The sequence below is a fragment of the Triplophysa dalaica genome, chromosome 5 (genome assembly GCF_015846415.1).
Source record: "Triplophysa dalaica isolate WHDGS20190420 chromosome 5, ASM1584641v1, whole genome shotgun sequence".
Lineage (NCBI taxonomy): Eukaryota > Metazoa > Chordata > Actinopteri > Cypriniformes > Nemacheilidae > Triplophysa > Triplophysa dalaica.
Genome location: NC_079546.1, coordinates 19814593 through 19830163, shown reverse-complemented (window position 1 = coordinate 19830163; position 15571 = coordinate 19814593). Strand labels below are relative to the sequence as shown.

The 15571-nt window shown below is 44.1% G+C and overlaps 2 protein-coding genes and 18 non-coding genes across 20 annotated transcripts in view; 18 read left to right on the top strand and 2 right to left on the bottom strand.

Moving 5' to 3' along the window:
• Positions 1 to 310: 310 nt before the first annotated feature.
• On the bottom strand, positions 311 to 384 carry trnan-guu (transfer RNA asparagine (anticodon GUU)). Its single transcript has one exon. It is a non-coding gene; the product is annotated as a tRNA-Asn (tRNA).
• Positions 385 to 1158: 774 nt separating this feature from the next.
• On the bottom strand, positions 1159 to 1230 carry trnaw-cca (transfer RNA tryptophan (anticodon CCA)). The gene has a single exon. It is a non-coding gene; the product is annotated as a tRNA-Trp (tRNA).
• A 1158-nt stretch (positions 1231 to 2388) lies between these two features.
• Positions 2389 to 2505, top strand: LOC130421549 (U5 spliceosomal RNA). The gene has a single exon (XR_008906863.1). It is a non-coding gene; the product is annotated as a U5 spliceosomal RNA (small nuclear RNA).
• Positions 2506 to 2760: 255 nt separating this feature from the next.
• Positions 2761 to 2832, top strand: trnae-uuc (transfer RNA glutamic acid (anticodon UUC)). The gene has a single exon. It is a non-coding gene; the product is annotated as a tRNA-Glu (tRNA).
• Positions 2833 to 4871: 2039 nt separating this feature from the next.
• LOC130420410 (uncharacterized) lies at positions 4872 to 8135 on the top strand. The gene is made up of 10 exons (XM_056747693.1): positions 4872 to 4943; positions 5033 to 5143; positions 5244 to 5300; positions 5451 to 5516; positions 5608 to 6685; positions 6884 to 6987; positions 7056 to 7133; positions 7222 to 7296; positions 7418 to 7483; positions 7567 to 8135. The coding sequence occupies exons 1-10, from the start codon at positions 4904 to 4906 to the stop codon at positions 8118 to 8120; spliced, it is 2229 nt and encodes a 742-aa protein (XP_056603671.1). The 5' UTR covers positions 4872 to 4903; the 3' UTR covers positions 8121 to 8135.
• A 136-nt stretch (positions 8136 to 8271) lies between these two features.
• The window catches only part of LOC130420409 (uncharacterized), a 32763-nt gene continuing 25463 nt past the window's right edge, over positions 8272 to 15571 (top strand). The window contains exon 1 of the mRNA XM_056747692.1: positions 8272 to 8428. Within this exon, the coding sequence (XP_056603670.1) occupies positions 8272 to 8428 (157 nt within the window). The remainder of the gene's footprint in view (positions 8429 to 15571) is intronic.
• On the top strand, positions 10530 to 10601 carry trnap-ugg (transfer RNA proline (anticodon UGG)). Its single transcript has one exon. It is a non-coding gene; the product is annotated as a tRNA-Pro (tRNA).
• Positions 10681 to 10754, top strand: trnai-aau (transfer RNA isoleucine (anticodon AAU)). Its single transcript has one exon. It is a non-coding gene; the product is annotated as a tRNA-Ile (tRNA).
• trnaf-gaa (transfer RNA phenylalanine (anticodon GAA)) lies at positions 10852 to 10924 on the top strand. Its single transcript has one exon. It is a non-coding gene; the product is annotated as a tRNA-Phe (tRNA).
• trnaq-cug (transfer RNA glutamine (anticodon CUG)) lies at positions 11034 to 11105 on the top strand. Its single transcript has one exon. It is a non-coding gene; the product is annotated as a tRNA-Gln (tRNA).
• Positions 12119 to 12190, top strand: trnap-ugg (transfer RNA proline (anticodon UGG)). Its single transcript has one exon. It is a non-coding gene; the product is annotated as a tRNA-Pro (tRNA).
• On the top strand, positions 12270 to 12343 carry trnai-aau (transfer RNA isoleucine (anticodon AAU)). Its single transcript has one exon. It is a non-coding gene; the product is annotated as a tRNA-Ile (tRNA).
• Positions 12441 to 12513, top strand: trnaf-gaa (transfer RNA phenylalanine (anticodon GAA)). Its single transcript has one exon. It is a non-coding gene; the product is annotated as a tRNA-Phe (tRNA).
• trnaq-cug (transfer RNA glutamine (anticodon CUG)) lies at positions 12623 to 12694 on the top strand. The gene has a single exon. It is a non-coding gene; the product is annotated as a tRNA-Gln (tRNA).
• trnap-ugg (transfer RNA proline (anticodon UGG)) lies at positions 13712 to 13783 on the top strand. The gene has a single exon. It is a non-coding gene; the product is annotated as a tRNA-Pro (tRNA).
• Positions 13863 to 13936, top strand: trnai-aau (transfer RNA isoleucine (anticodon AAU)). Its single transcript has one exon. It is a non-coding gene; the product is annotated as a tRNA-Ile (tRNA).
• On the top strand, positions 14034 to 14106 carry trnaf-gaa (transfer RNA phenylalanine (anticodon GAA)). Its single transcript has one exon. It is a non-coding gene; the product is annotated as a tRNA-Phe (tRNA).
• trnaq-cug (transfer RNA glutamine (anticodon CUG)) lies at positions 14216 to 14287 on the top strand. Its single transcript has one exon. It is a non-coding gene; the product is annotated as a tRNA-Gln (tRNA).
• trnap-ugg (transfer RNA proline (anticodon UGG)) lies at positions 15303 to 15374 on the top strand. The gene has a single exon. It is a non-coding gene; the product is annotated as a tRNA-Pro (tRNA).
• trnai-aau (transfer RNA isoleucine (anticodon AAU)) lies at positions 15454 to 15527 on the top strand. Its single transcript has one exon. It is a non-coding gene; the product is annotated as a tRNA-Ile (tRNA).

Below are 15571 nucleotides of genomic sequence, written 5' to 3'. Positions count from 1 at the left end.
ACGTGCAGAGAAATGAAAAGTCTTTCCGACTTGCATTGAAAATGTGGGGTCGCTACTCTGATTCTTAATCTCTTGGAAACAGTTGCAGTCCGTTTTGCGCTTGCTGAGGTGTCAGGCATGGTCCAGCAGTCAGGACTCCTGGTTTCACCCAAGCGGTCCGGGTTTAACTCCCGGCTTTAGAAGCCAAAGGCATCTTTTCTTTCAGTGTGTTTGCAAAGCCGTATTGTTTTTAGACTCTGTTGAGTAAGCTCCACTGGCGGGCCTCAGCATTTTGGGGTCAGAAAACTACAGCTGCTCGCCACAAAGCTTTCATCCCTGGGTGGGCTTGAACCACCATCCTTTCGGTTAACAGCCGAATGGGCTAACAGATTGCGCCACAGAGACGGTTGTCAAGGATTTTGCTTGGACAAGTTGGACTAGTTGGACAAGTTCACGTTTGTTGCAAGTTTATTGTCAGCACCTGCTCAGATAGGTAGAAAATCTTCTGCGATGCACTTCAAATGTGTGATTGTTATTTCGCTTCCTCTGTGCTGGGAAACAGTTGAAGTGCACGTCGGCTCCAGGTCGGAAGAAGACAGGTAAGGCGTCCCATATGGTCCAGCGGTTAGGATTCCTGGTTTTCACCCATGCGGCCCGGGTTCAACTCACGGTATGGGTATTACCATTTTCTCAATTGGTTATTTTCAAATGAAAAAGCTGCTGTTTCACGGTGAGGCTCTGACGAGTCAGCTGTGTAGGAGATCAAACAAATAGTCACTTATCTCGTATATCAGCCTTTCTTGGCACCTTCTACATTTTAACTCCTTTGCACAATCCAAATTCAAGTGAGCAAACAGTATTTACCTTGTATTATATGGTGCGTCCTGAGGTCTCAGGCAACAAGTGCTGCGTTCTGGGTGACGACAACTGAAAAGTACAGAAGGTACATCTGGGACAATTTTTACGAGATGTCTTTACACTATCTTGACGTTTTTAACCACACCTCTACATGGAGAAAATCTTAAACATCCAAAAGAGCTAAAGTGGGCAGTCATGTGGGTACAAAAAGCTCCCTTTGGTTCTAAAACGTAATCTCCGTGAACAACTTCCTAGCACCAATTAGTGTGCGACATCAGCCTCACGGTGTTGTTAACAAGCCGTACACGCAGAAAGAAATCTTGACCCCGACGTGATTTGAACACGCAACCTTCTGATCTGGAGTCAGACGCGCTACCGTTGCGCCACGAGGCCTCTCGCTGGGCAGTTGCCAACGATGGCGCCACAGAGACGGACAGTTGCACGAAAGCCATCAGGAGACGGCGGCAGAAAGAGACGTCAAATTTGTTGTTCTCGGACAGAGCAACGGTTTGATTTGGAAAGAAACAGCAGAGGTTTGCAAAGTCATAACAACGACGTCGCCGCACGAAAATATAGCGTTTGTTTTCCGAGAGCCGCCTTTGCAGCATAACGGTTAAGTCGTCAAGTGTTCAGTATTTTCCAAGAAGCTGCCTGACTGTTCTGTCACTAAGCCTGGGAACCGAGGCCTAGGTGAAAAACACCAAGATCAAAAGTCATTTGCACGTCCAACGTGGGGCTCGAGCACACGACGCTGAATCTTATCCTCTACCGACCCTGACATTAAGAGTCTCATGTTCTACTGACAGAGCATGCCTGGCATACCTTGCTGCACATAAGAGCTGACAAAGCAGGGATGACCCACAAGGACACTCAAGCTCCCCGTCGGGGAATCGAATTCCGGTCTTCCGCGTGACAGGCGGAGATACTGTCCACTATACTAACGAGGACTGGCTTGCAATTGCGGAAATGTTTTTGTGCCGAACTGCAACCAATATCTCATAGCATTCTCTTTGGAAAAGATTAGTTTTTTGATATTGGATGTGTGCAGGAGGAAGGCTGCAAGCTTGGCTAATTTAGAGTGTTGTGCAGACTTTCTGAATCCTCCTTTGGACCTCGGTGGAATTGTCAACACATCATCACACTTTAATTTGTTGGTTAAAAGAAATTCAGTAGAGGAAGAAGGACGCCGTACTCTATCCATTTGCATTTTTCATTTGGCAGATGCTTTTATCCAAAGTAGGAGAGCATATGAACCATGTGTCCACACGCTAAACAGTACCATTGTTCTGATTCAGCTAGAGTTGTCGGAGATTGAAGATTTGTATTTTATTTCTTGGAAGATGCAGATCCTAGTACCTGTGGTCGGTAGGATGCTAGCTTCAGGAACATCTCTTCAGACTTGGCTTTTGCAGTAATTTGTTGATTGAAGAAAACTTTGTCTCTTTGGCCCCTCCCAGAGTGAATTATCAGGTAGGAGCCTCGACCAAATATTAGCCCCTTGAACATTGCGGTGCGACATAGGAAGCACACTGGGCCGAGAGCTGGTGGGTGCAGCTCGAGTTTCTCTTGATCTACGCATAAATCTTCTGCCTTTTACGAAAGATTTCCTTAGAATGAAACCACCGTGAGTTTAATGTAATTTTGGACGGCTCCGCTCACAGCAGGCCTTCGTTATTGTGCCAAGAACCAGAGCGTTTAAGAATCAGCCTCAGTCGGATTGCTTCTGTACATCGTTGTCTCCTAGCTGTTTTGGGACTCTTGGTTTCACCACGTTTGTTGCAAGTTTATTGTCAGCACCTGCTCAGATAGGTAGAAAATCTTCTGCGATGCACTTCAAATGTGTGATTGTTATTTAGCTTCCTCTGTGCTGGGAAACAGTTGAAGTGCACGTCGGCTCCAGGTCGGAAGAAGACAGCTAAGGCGTCCCATATGGTCTAGCGGTTAGGATTCCTGGTTTTCACCCAGGCGGCCCGGGTTCAACTCCCGGTATGGGAATTACCATTTTCTCAACTGGTTATTTTCAAATGAAAAAGCTGCTGTTTCACGGTGAGGCTCTGACGAGTCAGCTGTTTAGGAGGTCAAACAAATAGTCACTTATCTCGTATATCAGCCTTTCTTGGCACCTTCTACATTTTAACTCCTTTGCACAATCCAAATTCAAGTGAGCAAACAGTATTTACCTTGTATTATATGGTGCGTCCTGAGGTCTCAGGCAACAAGTGCTGGACACAAAGTGCTGCGTTCTGAGTGCCGACAACTGAAAGTACAGAAGGTACATCTGGGACAATTTTTACGAGATGTCTTTACACTATCTTGACGTTTTTAACCACACCTCTACATGGAGAAAACCTTAAACATCCAAAAGAGCTAAAGTGGGCAGTCGTGTGGGTACAAAAAGCTTCCTTTGGTTCTAAAACATAATCTCGGTGAACGACTTCCTAGCAGCTTCACAACACTGTTTGTACTGCATTTGTGAAAAACCATCTGGTTTTCATCTTTTTCATTCCAATGTAAATTTTAACACTTTAAAAAAAACTGCCATTTTTGTCTCGCAGGTCATCATGCAGAAAAGGGTCATTTTTTTTCCTGGAAGGGTAAAGGTTGCGTTCCGTAAGGGACCGCTGGGATATCTTCTGCAGGATCCAACTGACCAGGCGAGAACAATAAAATACAACCTATCTTTGCAGGACAAGTCGGCACCAATTAAGCTGGAGCTTGTGAGACAAAATGCTCTGAATGTGGTCCGTCAAAGAGGAGGTGATGCCTCAGACCAAAAAGAAGTTTTTGGTGAGTACATCCTGCAGTTTGGGAAATACAAGGGGAAGTCCTTCCGGTGGCTCCTTGAAAATGATGTGGGGTACACCATCTATCTGATGAAGAACCTTCAGCAAGAAGAGGCTGCAGGAGTCACAATGACCGAGGGGCACAGCAAGAGCAGCCTGGTCTCTTTTATGCAGTACGCCCACAGCTTTGAGGAGATTCTGTCTCTTTTACATTACACGTCCAAAACTCCAGCTGCAACAGCGGCATCACCAGGCGACGATCAGCTGGTTGGTTTCAGAGCTCGTGCCAAGAGTACATGGAAGGAGATTTGGGACGGCAGAGCTGATGGTTACGCGTCCTTTGTAATGGGGGCTAAGTGTGTCCGAGGGACACGGATGCATAAACTGCAACAATACCTGCTGAAGCAGCAGCAGTCTGCCCGTCCGCATGTTCCTGCCACATCTGAGCCCACAGGTCAGTTGTTATTTCCCCTCATTTGGCCTTCAGAAGAGAATCTTTACATTTATGTCAATAAGTATAAAGATACTTTGTGCTTTACAAAGAATAAGGTAAAGTATGAAGTTACATTTGAAAAAATCCAAGTGCAGCGTAAAAGCAACCTTTAACTCTTGTTTGTCAACCATACAGAGATGGATGAAGACGCTGAGCTGGAGACTGCAATGCTGAACATCACCCCCTCTAAGCTACTGGTGCAGTGTGAGTGTTTTTTTTCTTAAATGACATCTTGTATTAAATAAGTTGATATATTTAATAAATGTTCCCTAATTTTTACATTTGTTAGCGCCAGCATCATCTGCGTGCTCAGCTGCTGAAGTGAAACACTCCACAGAAACAACGACAGGTTTTTATTCACTTTAGTGTCAGCACTTTTGTGTTGATGAATTATGAAATTAAATGTTCTCCAAAACTGAATATGAATTTTTTTTGTCTAAATGTGTCACTAACAAATCTGTGTGCTGTTGGCATTATACTAACTGTTCAAGGGGCTATGAATTGATTCCCCCACCACGATGAACTGATAAACCCCCATTCTGGGTAAGTAGTCACTTTGACTGTAAACTTATAAATATTTCAGTTTATTAATACATGAAGACGTGCATGTTCTTGTAATTACATTGTTTACATTCCCTGTTTAGTTTAAAATGTTTGTGACATTATTTGAGAAGGCTTAATGCATCATTTCATTCATTCTATTAAAGTAAGCAGATCTCTTAAGACTATTGATATTATTAACAAGATGTTATGTCTTGCAGAACCATCTACTGTCCTTTTGAAACCACTGATGGTCACTAGAAAGGAACTGCGTCTGTCTCCTGTGGATGGTAAACACATTTTATTTCCGCCTCTCTGATCATATAATTGTCTTCTTTATAACTTTGAATTGAATTTTTTTCTGACTTCCTTTTTAAAGCACCAGCTGTGCCAGCTCTGAAAACACCAGTGCCCCTTCCTAAAGAGCTGATGTTTCTTGTGCAGGAACCATCAGCTTCCACACAATCAAAAAAAGGTGTTTCAGCGACAGGTGTGTTCTAATGTCAAGTTTATGGATACATTGAATCATACATTATAAATGCATGTTTTTAAAACTATCACCTCTTTTACAATGTGTCTCTCTTCATCAGAGGGCAGTATCTCTCGAGCGTGCAGGACACTTTCTTTTGAGGAATCTAACAAAGATGGTAAGAATGGGTTGCATTAGATATATATGGGTTGAATCATTTCTATGTTTGGAATTGTGAATTTATAGAGACCTCGTCACATGTCTAGAACGTTTTTTTTTTGTTTAACTTTGTTTACAACAGCTTTAATTATTTTATTTGTGCTTTCAGAACCATGTTCCTCTGCTCCTCCTCCTTCAGTGTGTGTTCCACCACCTGTTCGACCGACAGCGCAAAGTAAGAGAGTATTCTGTGGATATAAAAGTGATTAACATATTTAATATCTGTAACAATGCTTTATTATTTTTTCTTATTTTCAAACACCCAGGCACACCAACCCTTCCTAGAGTTCCTGCTCCACAGCTTCCTGGATATGATAATGACACGCGTCAGTGGAAGTGTTCTCATCAACAGAGGATCTGGATGAAGACTGAGTTGGAATCCATGGGTCTGTGGCCAGGCTCTCCTCCTGTGAGCAACCCCATGAAGACCGTGTCACTGTGGCGTTTACCTCCTCAACCTGAGCTGATAGACACAGACTCTGATCTGCCGTCAGCCAAATATTTTCAGCTTCATCCTTTTTTTATTTGGAAACCTGAAAATGACACCTTGATGGCTAGACTTAAGAGTAACTATGCTCTGCCATGCATTGCGGGGTGTAGCAAAGCACAGGTCACGTGTGCAGGAGTCGGTAGACCTCGTGTGATCGTGGGCATCACAGGTCAGTACTACCTCTTCTCATCTCGGCTGTGCTGCAAAGTCTGCAAGAAAAGGTGGTATGCAGACAACCCACAGTGGCTGGAAAAGCTCCCCAAAAGGTTTACAAATGTACTGCCAGCAATTATTACTTACAAGAAGGCCATCTGTAGATCTGTGATGGATGAGCTGCGGCGTACCGGAAAATCACCCTCAGACATGGCCAGGCAGGTGATTGAAATGATGCACCTGAAATTTGAACGTGCCGACTTTGCCTACCTCCTCAGTTGCCAGAATGTCCTGGATTCCGAGGCTGGAAAGTATGGACAGAAAACCATCACAGGATTCCTAAGAAATGAGACCAAGCCTGCTCCCTTTGGCGAGTATGATGATCCTGATGGATGGAATGGAATCTCTGTGTCTGCAGACTACCTCACTGACTGCCTCCTTTATGAGTACCAGCGACAACAGGTAGCTATTAGAAAGCTACTGCAGGGCACCTTTGGGCAGGCTTTACGTTCTGACCACACCCGGAAAGTGGCAAGGAAAGTTACATTTACCTCTGGCACAATGTCATCTTACGCCACCATGAACGAAAACTGGATGATCCTTTCGTGGGTGATGGTGCAGTCTGAGACGGAAAGGTCATTGGAACCCATGTATCAGGGCCTAGCAAACCGGTACAACATTGCAGGAGTGGAAAAGGCAAGGTTCCATTGGGTGGACAGGTGAGTCATTTGAATCATGCAATCGTTTGCCTGCATTTCCTCACAATTCACCATCTGTGCACGTTCTTTTTACTCATAAACTGTTGTTTAGACCTATTAATACTGTAGTTTTAACATGTAATTATACTACAATTAAATTTAATTATACTATAATTAAAAATATATATATTTCTGTTTCAGGGATTGCTGTGCAGCGTTCAGGGTGCCGGATCTGCAGGCTGGAGAACATCTCAACTGGAATGCCTGGAGAACTGCTGATGCTGATATTGCCGAGGCCACTTCTGGTGAACTGCAAAATGCATGCGCATCAAGATCTCGCTTCAATCAGCACATCCGCCTGATCTGCCATTAGATCTTCCCGAGCAAAGCAGACCGTCCACTGCCAGGGCTGGATACCTTTCATCTGACCTTGATCCACATCCAGAGTCAGGTAACGCTTTTTTAAAAGAATATATAGGACGTTATCATACACTTAATGTCTTTAAAGTGACTCTATTAATGCTGTTTTGTTCCTCTAGGATCCATTACCACTTTGCCTGCCCCCTTGCTGTCCTCATGCCATGGTGCTGATGTGGATCTTCAGCCTAAGCCAGGTAAACATTTTACATATGTACAGTGTCATGCTTAAAATGCCCTTTTTCTTTACACATAAAACTAAATACTTGCTAAAAATACACCTTGATGAAAAAAGTATTTCTGCTGCTGCTGTTGTAGAATCTGCTGATACGCTGCCTGTGTCATTGTTTCACCGTGCCTGCACAGAGCCTCAGTCAGAGCCAGGTGAATATTCAAAAAATTAACAAATTAATTTAACAAATGGTATAAGAGCCAAAATATTGATTGCCTGATTTTCTGTGCTATAGGAACAACACATGTACCGCCTCTGCCTATGGTGTCCTCACCTGCAAGCGCTCGTACTGGACCTGTGAAGACTGGTGGAAGGGTGTTTGTGCTAGACCACAAACGGTGGACAACGGCAATGAAGGAGGCAATTGACAACCTGCTTACTGAACATCATGGGAAGAAGGATATGCTCAAACTTGTGGATCAGGAGTATGCAGCAATGGTCCATAACTCCAGTACTGATCCCAACAGCATGCTCCATCCTACTACAAAACTGCACATAGCTCAGTATGTCAAGCACTTGGCCAAATTGCTAAACACCAGTTCTTCGTTAAATACTTCTCCTGAAAAACTACTTCAGACACAGCGACTGTGGCACTCTCTGACAGAGGGGAGCGAGACTACTAGTGTGCCAGTGGTTAAAATTAATCCTGCAGTTGTAAACCCACCAGCACTTGCTCTGACCACACCACTTTCACACGCAACCATTGAGAGGATCGTTGAGGGTATTATGGAGAAGCATCAACAGCAACAACAACAACAACAACAACCAGAAAAAAAAAGAAACAGATGAAGACTTGTGCTGCCTGCAGACAGCCCAAGTCTCGCTATGAAAGTGATGGTTCCTCCATCCATTTTTTTACCAGCAAGGACCTGTTGGGTACTTCTACTGTTCCACCAAGGTTTTTAAGGCTTATAGTGATGAAGGGCTGACAAATCCCATAATGCCTTTTAAAGATTTTATGGAAACAGAGTTCTTCCAGAGGGAACTGGATGACACAAAAAAAAGGGTGGAAGAGAAGGGACAGCAAAAACGAAAAATTCCTGAATCTCCGCATGTAGGTCACCTGTGTCGGTTTTGTAAAATGGAACTCAAACAAGGTCCAAACAGTCCACACATACAGGCTTTCCTGGAATTGCTGGGAAATATGTTTATTGTCCTGCTAAAGTATATTCCATATACAGAGAGCAGGGTATGGAGAAAGAGATGACCTGGAAAGACTTTCAAAAGTCTACTTTTTACAATATGGAAAGACAGAGATGGGTTTCTGGAAAAAAGTAAATGAGAATTTTCCACGTGTAAATATCTTTTGCTTGTTTGTTTTGCCTTTTAAAATGTTGAGAAAACAATAAAAACTATCTAAAAAAGCACTTATCTTCTACTCATTTTTTATATTTATATACATACAAATAAATGGCAAATATTTTCAACTGATGTAAAATATATTTTATTTACAAATGTTATAGCACTACAAAGGTAAGAGACATATGTATTGTAATCGGAGTTTAAATAAAAAAATACTCTTCATAAATGTGAATACATTCGGTGCTGTTAAAAATTATGTACATTTGATCAAAAATCCTACAGGGTAATAACATATAGTGAAGAGAACAATAAAAAATTATTTCAACACTGACATTAAGAATATTTTGTTATGGACATCAACATTTACATTTCAGATAACCTTTTAATTGTTACGAATTAATGTTCATAAGAATAGAGTTTTCAAACATTTATTGTGGTTAAAGAAATGATAAATAAAACACCATCAATGAATATATTCTGTCAACATTTTCATTTAACCCAATTTCAATTTAAATCCTTTTAATACTTATACTTTGTCAATATTCCAACATTTTAAAAGGTTGCTTAAATGTAATAAAAAACTCATAAATGTTTGTAAAACAATGTTTCAGAGTTGCTTCGAGTGGGATTCGAACCTCTGTGCAAACGAACATAAAAAAAAGATGTGAAAAAATCTGATTGGCTGTGACATCACTCAAGGACCTGGGACAACAGGAGAAGAGCTTCAATCTGATTGGCTGTCAGTGGATACCACCTATCCACGACCGGCCGAGGGGCTCATGCCAGGGATTGTTACCGCCCCGATCTTTGACCTTTGTACTAAAACGTTTAAGCCGTCAGGCAAACACAAGTGAATTTCATCTGTTTACTTGCAGGAAAAGTGTTGTACTTGTGGAACGAGGAACCACATAGAAGGTGGAGGATCTTTGTAATGACAACGTAAGACAATGGTAGGATAACAACTAGGTTTCATTAAACCTCGAGTTAAAGTAGCATTTGCTGCTTTCACACTGACAACAGGCCAACGGTACACAATGAGCCAAAGGTCAATACAACCAAGGCAAAGCGGAAAATAAATATAACAAATTGCCCATTTCCATCCATTTTCTACCGCTTTATCCGAACTACCTCGGGTCACGGGGAGCCTGCGCCTATCTCAGGAGTCATCGGGCATCAAGGCAGGACACACCCTGGATGGAGTGCCAACCCATCGCAGCAAATTGCCCATTTCTGAAACGCTAATGTGATTGCACACACACACGTACTATAAAGAGAAGATTTGGGGAGAGAGATTTTTCATGCTTAGCCTTATTTTGACAATTGCCCAACAGTAATGGAGGATAACCCTTTTCAAGAAACTACAAGAAAAGGGCAAGGAAACGAACCACCTCACATATCCACACTGGTTTATTGAAAATGCAAGTTACACAGCAAAAAAAAAACTTGTGGAATCTTAAGTGACAACTTGATTGTCTCTGATCGTGAAATGTCCTGCATTACGTTGCTCTGGGTAAAAGCAATGCGCACACCATATGGGAGATTCTTGTCATTTGTGTCCAGGTGCCATAGCGAGGAGAGACAAGGGGCACTGAAGGCTTTTTGTGACTGAATATATGAACAGTATTCAACACGAAGACCTTTTTCTGCAAAGGTGAGCCTCGACAGGTAGCATAGGGAGGGCTAAGTCGCACGAAGGAAGCTCCAAAAGCCTCTAATATGGAGAATAAGGCCGTCATTCCCTCTACCTCTCGAATGCCAAGCGAGCGCTCTATCATTTGAGCAAATTCCCGCGCATTATCGGAAAAAGACGCGCATTGCCTTGGCTCAATGAAACGGGGCACACGGGGAGAATGCTTTTCCAAAGCGCGTTGAAATCACAGTCGCTGCACACCGCTCGGCTCGTTGGTCTAGGGGCATGATTCTCGCTTTGGGTGCGAGAGGTCCCGGGTTCAAATCCCGGACGAGCCCTGCTTTAAGCGTTCATCGTATTGTGAGGACACTCAAGGTGGCACTATGGCAATCCAGATCATGAAAGCAGGAGACCCATGGCCTGTTAGCTCAGTTGGCTAGAGCGTGGTGCTAATAACTCCAAGGTCGCGGGTTCGATCCCCGTGCTGGCCAAAGGCTTTTCTTTGGCATTCTGTTCCATAATTCAGGGCTTCAGCGCCAGGGGTCGTCCGCGGACTACCATTCGCAAGTCAAGAAATCTGCAAACGTGGCCGAAATAGCTCAGTTGGGAGAGCGTTAGACTGAAGATCTAAAGGTCCCTGGTTCGATCCCGGGTTTCGGCATGCGTCCCTCTGTCCAATGCTTTGCTCTAGTTATAGTGGAGCTCTTGCATTCACAAGACCGTGCGCTCTTTTTTTCGGAATCTGGCATGTGGAAAATAGCTTCACATTGGGTTTCATGGTGTAATGGTTAGCACTCTGGACTCTGAATCCAGCGATCCGAGTTCAAATCTCGGTGAGACCTCTCATTGAAAGTCTACACCTTTTCGAGGGGCTCATGCCAGGGAATGTTACCGCCCCGATCTTTGACCTTTGTACTAAAACGTTTAAGCCGTCAGGCAAACACAAGTGAATTTCATCTGTTTACTTGCAGGAAAAGTGTTGTACTTGTGGAACGAGGAACCACATAGAAGGTGGAGGATCTTTGTAATGACAACGTAAGACAATGGTAGGATAACAACTAGGTTTCATTAAACCTCGAGTTAAAGTAGCATTTGCTGCTTTCACACTGACAACAGGCCAACGGTACACAATGAGCCAAAGGTCAATACAACCAAGGCAAAGCGGAAAATAAATATAACAAATTGCCCATTTCTGAAACGTTAATGTGATTGCACACACACACGTACTATAAAGAGAAGATTTCGGGAGAGAGTTTTCATGCTTAGCCTTATTTTGACAATTACCCAACAGTAATGGAGGATAACCCTTTTCAAGAAACTACAAGAAAAGGGCAAGGAAACGAACCACCTCACATATCCACACTGGTTTATTGAAAATGCAAGTTACACAGCAAAAAAAAACTTGTGGAATCTTAAGTGACAACTTGATTGTCTCTGATCGTGAAATGTCCTGCATTACGTTGCTCTGGGGAAAAGCAATGCGCACACCATATGGGAGATTCTTCTCATTTGTGTCCAGGTGCCATAGCGAGGAGAGACAAGGGGCATTGAAGGCTTTTTGTGACTGAATATATGAACAGTATTCAACACGAAGACCTTTTTCTGCAAAGGTGAGCCTCGACAGGTAGCATAGGGAGGGCTAAGTCGCACAAAGGAAGCTCCAAAAGCCTCTAATATGGAGAATAAGGCCGTCATTCCCTCTACCTCTCGAATGCCAAGCGAGCGCTCTTTCATTTGAGCAAATTCCTGCGCATTATCGGAAAAAGACGCGCATTGCTTTGGCTCAATGAAACGGGGGACACGGGGAGAATGCTTTTCCAAAGCGCGTTGAAATCACAGTCGCTGCACACCGCTCGGCTCGTTGGTCTAGGGGCATGATTCTCGCTTTGGGTGCGAGAGGTCCCGGGTTCAAATCCCGGACGAGCCCTGCTTTTAGCGTTCATCGTATTGTTAGGACACTCAAGGTGGCACTATGGCAATCCAGATCATGAAAGCAGGAGACCCATGGCCTGTTAGCTCAGTTGGCTAGAGCGTGGTGCTAATAACGCCAAGGTCGCGGGTTCGATCCCCGTACTGGCCACAGGCTTTTCTTTGGCATTCTGTTCCATAATTCAGGGCTTCAGCGCCAGGGGTCGTCCGCGGACTACGATTCGCAAGTCAAGAAATCTGCAAACGTGGCCGAAATAGCTCAGTTGGGAGAGCGTTAGACTGAAGATTTAAAGGTCCCTGGTTCGATCCCGGGTTTCGGCATGCGTCCCTCTGTCCAATGCTTTGCTCTAGTTATAGTGGAGCTCTTGCATTCACAAGACCGTGCGCTCTTTTCTCCGGAATCTGGCATGTCGAAAACAGCTTCACATTGGGTTTCATGGTGTAATGGTTAGCACTCTGGACTCTGAATCCAGCGATCCGAGTTCAAATCTCGGTGAGACCTCTCATTGAAAGTCTACACCTTTTCGAGGGGCTCATGCCAGGGATTGTTACCGCCCCGATCTTTGACCTTTGTACTAAAACGTTTAAGCCGTCAGGCAAACACAAGTGAATTTCATCTATTTACGTGCAGGAAAAGTGTTGTACTTGTGGAACGAGGAACCACATAGAAGGTGGAGGATCTTTGTAATGACAACGTAAGACAATGGTAGGATAACAACTAGGTTTCATTAAACCTCGAGTTAAAGTAGCATTTGCTGCTTTCACACTGACAACAGGCCAACGGTACACAATGAGCCAAAGGTCAATACAACCAAGGCAAAGCGGAAAATAAATATAACAAATTGCCCATTTCTGAAACGTTAATGTGATTGCACACACACACGTACTATAAGGAGAAGATTTGGGGAGAGAGATTTTTCATGCTTAGCCTTATTTTGACAATTACCCAACAGTAATGGAGGATAACCCTTTTCAAGAAACTACAAGAAAAGGGCAAGGAAACGAACCACCTCACATATCCACACTGGTTTATTGAAAATGCAAGTTACACAGCAAAAAAAAACTTGTGGAATCTTAAGTGACAACTTGATTGTCTCTGATCGTGAAATGTCCTGCATTACGTTGCTCTGGGTAAAAGCAATGCGCACACCATATGGGAGATTCTTGTCATTTGTGTCCAGGTGCCATAGCGAGGAGAGACAAGGGGCACTGAAGGCTTTTTGTGACTGAATATATGAACAGTATTCAACACGAAGACCTTTTTCTGCAAAGGTGAGCCTCGACAGGTAGCATAGGGAGGGCTAAGTCGCACAAAGGAAGCTCCAAAAGCCTCTAATATGGAGAATAAGGCCGTCATTCCCTCTACCTCTCGAATGCCAAGCGAGCGCTCTTTCATTTGAGCAAATTCCTGCGCATTATCGGAAAAAGACGCGCATTGCTTTGGCTCAATGAAACGGGGCACACGTGGGGAAAATGCTTTTCCAAAGCGCCTTGAAATCACAATCGCTGCACACCGCTCGGCTCGTTGGTCTAGGGTCATGATTCTCGCTTTGGGTGCGAGAGGTCCCGGGTTCAAATCCCGGACGAGCCCTGCTTTAAGCGTTCATCTTATTGTTAGGACACTCAAGGTGGCACTATGGCAATCCAGATCATGAAAGCAGGAGACCCATGGCCTGTTAGCTCAGTTGGCTAGAGCGTGGTGCTAATAACTCCAAGGTCGCGGGTTTGATCCCCGTGCTGGCCAAAGGCTTTTCTTTGGCATTCTGTTCCATAATTCAGGGCTTCAGCGCCAGAGGTCGTCCGCGGACTACGATTCGCAAGTCAAGAAATCTGCAAACGTGGCAGAAATAGCTCAGTTGGGAGAGCGTTAGACTGAAGATCTAAAGGTCCCTGGTTCGATCCCGGGTTTCGGCATGCGTCCCTCTGTCCAATGCTTTGCTCTAGTTATAGTGGAGCTCTTGCATTCACAAGACCGTGCGCTCTTTTCTTCAGAATCTGGCATGTGGAAAACAGCTTTACATTGGGTTTCATGGTGTAATGGTTAGCACTCTGGACTCTGAATCCAGTGATCCGAGTTCAAATCTCGGTGAGACCTCTCATTGAAAGTCTACACCTTTTCGAGGGGCTCATGCCAGGGAATTTTACCGCCCCGATCTTTGACCTTTGTACTAAAACGTTTAAGCCGTCAGGCAAACACAAGTGAATTTCATCTGTTTACTTGAAGGAAAAGTGTTGTACTTGTGGAACGAGGAACCACATAGAAGGTGGAGGATCTTTGTAATGACAACGTAAGACAATGGTAGGATAACAACTAGGTTTCATTAAACCTCGAGTTAAAGTAGCATTTGCTGCTTTCACACTGACAACAGGCCAACGGTACACAATGAGTCAAAGGTCAATACAACCAAGGCAAAGCGGAAAATAAATATAACAAATTGCCCATTTCCTAAACGTTAATGTGATTGCACACACACACGTACTATAAAGAGAAGATTTCGGGAGAGAGTTTTCATGCTTAGCCTTATTTTGACAATTACCCAACAGTAATGGAGGATAACCCTTTTCAAGAAACTACAAGAAAAGGGCAAGGAAACGAACCACCTCACATATCCACACTGGTTTATTGAAAATGCAAGTTACACAGCAAAAAAAAACTTGTGGAATCTTAAGTGACAACTTGATTGTCTCTGATCGTGAAATGTCCTGCATTACGTTGCTCTGGGGAAAAGCAATGCGCACACCATATGGGAGATTCTTCTCATTTGTGTCCAGGTGCCATAGCGAGGAGAGACAAGGGGCACTGAAGGCTTTTTGTGACTGAATATATGAACAGTATTCAACACCATGACCTTTTTCTGCAAAGGTGAGCCTCGACAGGTAGCATAGGGAGGGCTAAGTCGCACAAAGGAAGCTCCAAAAGCCTCTAATATGGAGAATAAGGCCGTCATTCCCTCTACCTCTCGAATGCCAAGCGAGCGCTCTTTCATTTGAGCAAATTCCTGCGCATTATCGGAAAAAGACGCGCATTGCTTTGGCTCAATGAAACGGGGCACAAGTGGGGAAAATGCTTTTCCAAAGCGCCTTGAAATCACAATCGCTGCACACCGCTCGGCTCGTTGGTCTAGGGGCATGATTCTCGCTTTGGGTGCGAGAGGTCCCGGGTTCAAATCCCGGACGAGCCCTGCTTTTAGCGTTCATCGTATTGTTAGGACACTCAAGGTGGCACTATGGCAATCCAGATCATGAAAGCAGGAGACCCATGGCCTGTTAGCTCAGTTGGCTAGAGCGTGGTGCTAATAACGCCAAGGTCGCGGGTTCGATCCCCGTACTGGCCACAGGCTTTTCTCTGGCATTCTGTTCCATAATTCAGGGCTTCAGC

Coding starts and splice junctions, on each gene's coding strand:
- LOC130420410 (XM_056747693.1), top strand. CDS start 4,904: ATGGTCACTAGAAAGGAACTGCGTCTGTCTCCTGTGGATG. Junction 4,944..5,032: donor GCGTCTGTCTCCTGTGGATG/GTAAACACATTT, acceptor TCCTTTTTAAAG/CACCAGCTGTGCCAGCTCTG. Junction 5,517..5,607: donor TGTTCGACCGACAGCGCAAA/GTAAGAGAGTAT, acceptor TCAAACACCCAG/GCACACCAACCCTTCCTAGA.